Source organism: Piliocolobus tephrosceles, chromosome 3 (assembly GCF_002776525.5).
Source record: "Piliocolobus tephrosceles isolate RC106 chromosome 3, ASM277652v3, whole genome shotgun sequence".
NCBI lineage: Eukaryota > Metazoa > Chordata > Mammalia > Primates > Cercopithecidae > Piliocolobus > Piliocolobus tephrosceles.
The window spans coordinates 85,533,466-85,542,273 of record NC_045436.1 but is presented as its reverse complement, the minus strand read 5'-3'; the positions used below and the strand labels follow the sequence as shown (position 1 = coordinate 85,542,273).

General features: G+C 36.2%; 1 protein-coding gene across 1 annotated transcript in view; it reads right to left on the bottom strand.

Annotated features, from left to right (window-relative positions):
• ARHGEF38 (Rho guanine nucleotide exchange factor 38) overlaps positions 1-8,808 on the bottom strand; it is a 130,565-nt gene that overhangs the window by 2,213 nt on the left and 119,544 nt on the right. Inside the window, exon 13 of the mRNA XM_026455022.2 lies at positions 8,629-8,808. This exon is cut by the window's right edge and continues 80 nt beyond it. Coding sequence (XP_026310807.1) covers positions 8,629-8,808 — 180 coding nt within the window. The remainder of the gene's footprint in view (positions 1-8,628) is intronic.

The window sequence follows — 8,808 nt, the reverse complement described above, 5'->3', positions numbered from 1 at the left end:
CCACTCTATGAACCAGAATGTTGCCCCTCAGCAAACACCACATAAACCGCTGCCTTGACCAACAAGAAGGTACCACTCTATGAACCAGAATGTTGCCCCTCAGCAAACACCACATAAACTGCTGCCTTGATCTTGGACTTCCAGCCTCCACAACTGTGAGAAATAAATTTCTGTTGTTTATAAGCCAACCAATTTACAGTATTTTGTTACAGCAGCCCAAATGGACTAAGACACACATTTAATTAAACTTTTCTCCATTGACCACATTATGGTACAAAGTATGAATTCAAATATTGATTGATTTGGCCTGAAAATTAGTAGGAATATTCAAATAGTTATTGAAAGGCATGGCTATCATACAAGAGATCATCTTGTATCATAAAAGATACATACAAGAGATTGATGAACATGGTCAAATTATTACATAATTTTTTAAGTAAACAAGAAAATTAAAAGTACTATAAATTCTTTAGCAATGGAGTGATAGCAATAATAAACACCTTTTATGGAGTGCATGACAGTTATATGTTAAATGTGCTTTGTCCTCAACAACGCTATGAGTTGTGCTTACAGAGGAAACATATTTTTAATTATAGAGTTAACTGGTGCTGTTATGACCAATATCTTCTAACTTCAAATCCTGTGCTTGGTCTATTTCTCATAATGCTTTAGAGACCAAACTCTCGTTCTAGCAAGTATGTACAGAGTGTATTCTTGCAGAGAGGGATTGGAGTTTCTAGTATATTGTAGACGGTGTTGTTTTATTGTTTAGAAAGTGAAAACATTGAATAAATCCACAGGAACAGAATGGAAGATTTGGTTTGCAAAAGTATTTGGGAATGTAATGTACTATAATACATCTGAAACATCTGTAAGAGCCTGCATTAGTAGTTGGTAATCATCTTTTATAATTTTTATAAATAATAGGTAATGCTTTACCAATGCAACTATAGATGTTTTAGCAGGTTAGATAACCTACTAATAGAACATTTCTAAATATTTGTGGTAGTCTTTCACTTTAGCAGAATTCTCTCAAGTGAAATATAAACTCTTCCACCTAGATCTGTTTGGTATGAAATTATAGTTTATATTCTAAATATTAAATATATATTCTCATGCAATTGTACATTTAAAGTACAAAATTATATACTTTTTTTTTTTTTTTTTGAGACGGAGTCTCGCTCTGTCGCCCAGGCTGGAGTGCAGTGGCGCAATCTCGGCTCACTGCAAGCTCTGCCTCCCGGGTTTACGCCATTCTCCTGCCTCAGCCTCCCGAGTAGCTGGGACTACAGGCGCCCGCCATCTTGCCCGGCTAGTTTTTTGTATTTTTTAATAGAGACGGGGTTTCACCGTGTAGGCCAGGATGGTCTCGATCTCCTGACCTCGTGATCCACCTGTCTCGGCCTCCCAAAGTGCTGGGATTACAGGCTTGAGCTACCGCGCCCGGCCATACTTTCAATGCTTTAGATAACCATGACCCAAAATTTATTTAGGATGAGCACTTTTTAGTTTTTTTATAATTTATGTTAAATAGGGTCATATATTATATACTCAAAATGGAAGTAAGCTGCTTTTAAAGAGGCAGCAGTCTATTTTCAGTCTCTTTTTTAAATCTCCTTTATAGTATTTTTAGTCTCCTTAATGTTAGACTACAAGTTACAAATTTTCAACATGTCATGCATTTAAGAACTGTAAGATTTCTCATTGTCTTCAATATTTTAATTGTTTTAGTCTGTATCTTTCTAACCTTAAATGCTATGTTTTGGTCCAGGCACATTAATTACATTGCTGTCAATTTGAGCCATAATCACCTAATTTTCTTCTCTTTTTCCTTGGCACTTTTAAAAATGTATTTTATTGATTGCTTATTTGTACTCTATAAAGGTCTAACTCATTTTATGTGCAGTATTCTGTGAATACAACTCCATTTTCTACCACACTTACTTATTTTTTTTATAACACTGTATTATTGACTCTTACCTAATTTATTACCCACTGCTTATAACCACCAGATCTTTCTCTGTGGTAACATTCCCAGTGCGGCATTCCCTTATTCTATATTTGTGCATTTAATTTTTCCTTCTTCAGTGAGCCACATTACCTGTCTTCACTGAATATTATTTTATTTTTATCCCAATTCTCCAATTAACAGCAACAAAAGTCATAATATATGTTAATCTTCTTTTCTAAAACTAAAAGGTAGAGAATCAGCATTTATGGTATATCACATGTATCTCTGGAAACCAAGATGGTTATATTGCATGAAAAATGCTCATTATTCTCTCTCACCTTTCAGGAGCAAGCTCTCATGTTCTTCACTTAACAATTATATGTTTTAATTACATAAGCAATTTTGATGAAGAAAAAAATTTTTAATAAAGTTAAGCAAAACAAAACGAAACAAAATCCACCCAACTGCTATTAGTATCTTCTTTTCCTTCCTCCCATTTTCCTCTCTTCCCTTCTTCCTTCTTTCCTTCCTTCCATTTGTGTGTTCAACCTACCTACCTACCTGAAGTGGTAATAAAAATGGACTTATAGTATACATAACTTTGCAGGCTGTTTTTCACCTCATACTATTTTTGAAAATCTCTTCATGTTAATAAGCCAACTTTTTGAAGCACTTCCTAAACAATGACACAGTAGGCATGTAGCATCATCATCATAGGTAGTTGGAAAATGTAAAGATGAACATGGGATTGGTAGCAAAATGACTCCTTTTTTAGAAGTCAAAAATTATATTTGCAAAATTACTTATATGGAAAAAGAAAACAGCACTGATTCTCGGACACTGAACTGCCCCCCAAAACTGGGTTTTAGCCATTATTAAACCAAGTCCTTTTTGAGAAATGCCAAGGACAAGATTCTGCTTGCCAAACAAGGCATCTTAGACATTCTGGAAGGCAGAATTCTAGGATGGACCCCGAGAATCCCACCCCCTACTGTACATGGTCTACATAATCTCCTCCCCTTGATTGTGACTGGAACTTCTTACTAGATGTGCTATTTCTCCTGTGATTAGGCTACACTCTCTAGCAAAGGTAAAGAGATTCTGCAGACGTGCTTGTTAAAGTCCCTAGGAAATTGACTCTGAGTTAGTCAAAAGAGGGATTATCCCGGATGGGCCTTACCTACTCAGATGTGACCTTTAAAGTGCATTGAGGCCTCCTCTGAAGGGAGAGATTTGAAGCCAGAGAGATGCTCACCCACTGACTTTGAAGAAGCAAACAGCCATGTTGCCAACTGCCTATAGAGACAGCCACATGGCAAGGATTTGAGAGCAACCTCAGGTTGTTGAAAGTGGTCTCTGGCTAATTGCCAACAAGAAAAAGGAGTCCTTAGTCCAACCGGAACAAGAAACTTCATTCTGCCAATGACCATGAGCTGGGAAGAGAACCCCCAGTTTCAGAAGCAATAAAACCAGCAAACACCTATATTGCAGCTACATGAGATCTTAAGCAGGGCACCCAGCTAAACCGTGCTTGGACTCCTGACAACAGCCCCTAAGAAATACGTTTGTATTGTTTTAAGCCACCAGGTTTGTGGTAATTTGTTATGCAGCATGGTACACTAATGCAGAGCATGCCATTACTATTTGATGGACAAAAGGAGAGAATACATTAGAATGGGAAGGCATATTTACTTGAATGCTTTTGTTATATTCTTTGATATAACAAAAAAACAGAATGAAGAACTTAAAAATTAAGATCCTTGGTATAAATCGGTACTGCCAGGTTGTGAATATCCAGTCGCTCATCCCCATTATTCAACAAAGGCTCCAGAACATAATTTTTGGGGAACTTTTTTATAGCAGTCTCTCTTCTTACTTGAGGTGGAGAATGGATAAGTAAGTTAAACCTCTACAGCAGTGATTTCTAACATTTTAGATAAAAATTTCTTTTAAAAGTCTTTAAAAAGGTCGGTACTGCCAGGTTGTGAATATCCAGTCGCTCATCCCCATTATTCAACAAAGGCTCCAGAACATAATTTTTGGGGAACTTTTTTATAGCAGTCTCTCTTCTTACTTGAGGTGGAGAATGGATAAGTAAGTTAAACCTCTACAGCAGTGATTTCTAACATTTTAGATAAAAATTTCTTTTAAAAGTCTTTAAAAAGGTAGACTTCTTATCATAGATGTGTATATATGCAAATAAGCACAATATTGCCAACGTATTTGAGGAGATTCATGAAATCCTCCCAAAACTCATTCATAGACCACTTCAGGCCCTTGCATCCAAGTTAAAAATTCAGCTCTGGTATAAAAATCATGGAGCCACTAGAATCTAAATTAGTTTGAAATTGCCTATATTTGAATGATCTTTAGGGCCCTGAGGATAACCCTTGAGTATGAGGAAGAGACCACCTGTCCTTTGTGTCAGGGTCCGCTAGAACCATCAATAAAACCAGACTACATCCTACAACATCCCTTGGCAACATGCTATAACAATTCTGGAGGAAATCAAAAAATGTGCTACCACAGTAGGAAGGGAGAGGGAAATAAATGATAACCAAAAGTGGCATCCAATTAAGCCAGTACAAGTTTCCGCTGGTGTTCCTGATGATAAAATAAAATCAAGAACAAAAGTCTAAATAGCCACACAGAAAACTGCTTTCTAGGATACCGCAAATGTGAAATGTTACAACATGTACTGTGTTCTCACTGTTGGTAAAGAAGATATAATTTTCTTCCACTTTCGATCACATTACAGGGACCTCTATACTGTATTGACTTATACTGTCACACCACAAATACAGAGGTTAATCATTTCTTCTCCCCACAATTTCTAAAAGCCAACAGAATAGAAACATCAGCCCTGGGGCAAGATTTAGGGACATAATATAATCATTTCTCTCTGTTTTCAATGAAATGTTATGCATTACAGGGGGAGTCTGGAAACCACTGGCCCATGTGCGTCTATTGACTGGAGTTAAGACATTAAGGGAGGTATCTCTATGGGGCCTTTTCTTCTTTTCTCCCTTGTACTGAAGTTTCCAACAGATGCATCCTCTTCCTCATCTGGCAGTAAGTTTATTGGGACAGACTTTGTCCATACACAGGCTTCACCTTCAATTTGAGTTGGGTAATTTCTACTCTGAGGGAAAGTATCAGGGATTCCATGTGCTACAGATCCAAGATGCATCTTCAATCCAGTTTTACTAGTAATAATGCTTATATTTATATTCCTCATGCTATGCCTATTTTGAATTGGTGCCAAACTCAGAGGAAAAAGAAAGCAAATAACAATTTATGAAGAGATGCCATTAATATATTTTTTGTTTTGAAATACTATCTCATTTTTTTCTTCTCTTGGTAATGGAAATCTCTAATGGACCTAATTCACATTACATATATTGATAGGATTGCTTGCAGAAAATTGCTTTGAAGTACCAGCTAGTAGGAACTAAATGCAGTCTCATACTACGAACACCAGGCAGAAAGCGCCTATGTGAGGTGCTTAGTCCAAAGTCCCTGTAGAGCCACATAAGAACTAGAACTCAACATCAAGCCAGCTTTAGAGTGTGTTGATAAATTTGGCTCTCAGATTTCTGTCCATCTAGGTTATTGAGACAAGGCAAAGTCTGACAGGACATTTAATCAGGTACATAGATTTCACCGATAAAAATGTGTTAGTTAGCATTGTAATATGTCTTTTAGAAAATGAATAAACAACAGAGTGAACAAGTAATAGAGAGTGTTTTGAAACTTTAAGACAGAAGGGCAATAAGAAAACACAGTAATGCCCAGACAAGTTGAAGAGTCAGTTATAACCAGGAGAAAATATTTGCAAATTATATATCTGATTTAAAAAAATAAAACTTGCATTCAGGTTTATAAAGAACTCTTACAATGGGAAAATAAGAAGGAAAATGACCCAGTTTTTTATTTTAATAAGCAAATATTTGAATAAACATTCACCAAAGGAAATAAAAGAATGGCAAATGAGCACATGAAAAAATGTTCAATAGCATTAATCATTAGGGAAATGTACACTAAAACCCGAAAGAGATACCACTTCATACCCACAAGATGGCTATCATTAAAAAGACAAATAATAACTAGTGCTGACAAGCATGGGAAGAAACTGCAACCCGTAACCCTCATACTTTGCTGGTAGAAAAGTTAAGTGGTGAGGCCACTTTGGATAACAGTTTGGCAGTTTCTTAAAAATTTAAATAAAATCAATAAGAAATTACACTTCTGAGTGTCTACTCAAGGGAAATTAAATCCACACAAAGACTTGCACACAAATATTCATAGCAGCATAATTCATAATAGCCCCAAACTAGAAGTTACCCAAATGACCATCAACTGGTGAGTGGATTAACAAAATATATCCACAGAATGGAATAATAGTAGGCAACAGAAAGCAACAAAGTACATATACATACGACAACATGGAAGACTCTCAATAAATTTTGCTAAGTGATAAAAAGCAGCTGCAAAACACCACGTATTGTACAATTTTGTTTATACAAAAGATACAGAAAAGGCGAATCTATGGAGACAGAAAATAGGTTAGTGTTTCTTTGGGGTTAGGGGTATGAAAGAGGAGGGACTACAAATGGGTGCAAATTATTTTTTGGAGTGAAAGAAATGTTTTAAAATTGGATTAAAGTGATGGTTGCACAACTTTGTAAATATACTAAACTTGCACAACTTTGTAATATATACTAAAAGTCATGAATTGTACACTTAAAAATGGATGAATTACGTGATGTGAATATAAGATATTGATAAGCTGCTTTGAAAAAAGAAAACACCAAACAAACAACAAACAAACAAACAAACAGTCATGACTTGGACAGCAATCAGTAACTGTTAATGAAAGAAACTGAATAGATACCATACTTTTGGAGGTCAGCACGGCAATGTCTATAAAGACTTTAAATGTATATACCTTTGACCCTCTAATATTTTAGGAATTTGTTTTACACTTATATACTCATATAAATGTACAAAAATAGATGGACAAGGCCCTTCCTTGAAATATTGTTTGAATTTTTTTTAAAGCCCAAAACATTCTACGTATCTATTATTAGGGTGATAGTTACATAAGTTATAATATATCCACAAAATTAAATGCTGTGTTGAACTTTTTAAGGAATAAGATAGGTATTTAGGTTTAATTGTGTCTAAGATATATTGTTAAATGAAAAAAAAACCCTAAATACCATATATGATACGTTTCCCACTGGTATAAACGTGTCTGTATATGCACAGAATATACAAAGGATATATCCAAGCATTGTCTCTGAAGAGTAGGACAAGGGGAGGAAGGACTAAAAACTTTACTTTTTAAAATTATTGTTATTTTTAAAGACAGGATCTCCCTCTGTTGCCCAGGCTGGAGTGCAGTGGCATGATCACGGCTCACTGCAGCCTCGACCTCCCTGGCTTGTGCGATTTTCCTACCCCAGCCTCTCCAGTAGCTGGGACTACAGATGTGGGCAATCATCCTTGGCTAATTTTTTTGATTTTTAGTAGAGATGAGGTCTCATTATGTTACCCAGGCTGGTCTCAAACTCAGCTCAAGCAATCCTCCCACCTCAGCCTCACAAAATGCTGGGATTACAGGCATGAGCCTCCAAGCCCAGCTTCCTTTAAAGTTATGTATGCTTTTCTACATTTTAACTTTATCTATCTACACATATACATATACATATACATAACCTCTACAAAAATAAATTTAAATAAATTATTAATACAACACTAAAGAAAAAGCAAGGTAAATAAATAAAGGAATTAGTTAGATGGTCACCACTGGGGAATGAACAGTTAAGTATACTGAAACTTTCTGATATAGCAAAAACAAACCCTACACTATGACTAACGAACCATTTTGCAAAAAGATTGTACCGGTAGCCTTTGCATTAATGCAGTGAGGGAAATATAACTCTTAAAAGTTTCAGTATAGACCAGCCTGACCAATATGGTGAAACCCTGTCTCTACTAAAAATACGAAAATTAGCCGGGCGTGGTGACATGTGCCTGTAGTCCCAGCTACTTAGGAGGCTGAGACAGGAGAATTGCTTGAACCTGGGAGGTGGAGGTTGCAGTGAGCTGAGATGGTGCCACTGTACTCCAGCCTAGGCGACAGAGCAAGACTCCATCTCAAAAGAAAAAAAAAAAGTAAGAAAGAAAAAGTTTCAGCATATAGTGTGTGGCATTATACATGAGATTAAAAATGGCCAATTACTAGATAGCTCAATGAAGATATTGCTCTTAGAGGAATCATGGACAATTTCCCACATGCTACTGATGGCAGCAATCTGTTCAGTATTGAACTGTTTTTTATTTTTTATTTTTTGATGGGGGAGTATAAAAAGACACTTTGCTCTAAGTATGTAACAGCAGGGTAGTAATAGTAATAGCTCCTATTTATTGTGTATCTACTTTGTGCTGGCTACTTTACATACACACTTTATCTCCAATCTTTTGCTTTATTTAAGGAAACAGGCTCAGGGAATTAAACTCCTTACAAAAAGATCCACTGGAAGTATGTGCTAATAGAGCCAGGTCTCCTTGATGTCAAAGCTGACCCCTTTCCACCAAGTGTTACAGTAACATAGTAGAGAGAGACTCTTTCATGATTTGAACAACCACATATTTTTACATCAAATTTTTACCTGTTCATCTACTTCTTGAAAACTGTCAACATCAGTACCATTTGTTTCAAACTTTCCACATGTGCCACTAAGAGATGAGCTGCTATCACCAATGCTGCTTTCTGAGGTGCCTGTGACACTGTCACTAGCTGGCCGAGAAGACACAAAGAGGCTGATGTTCTCAAAATCATCATCACAGAA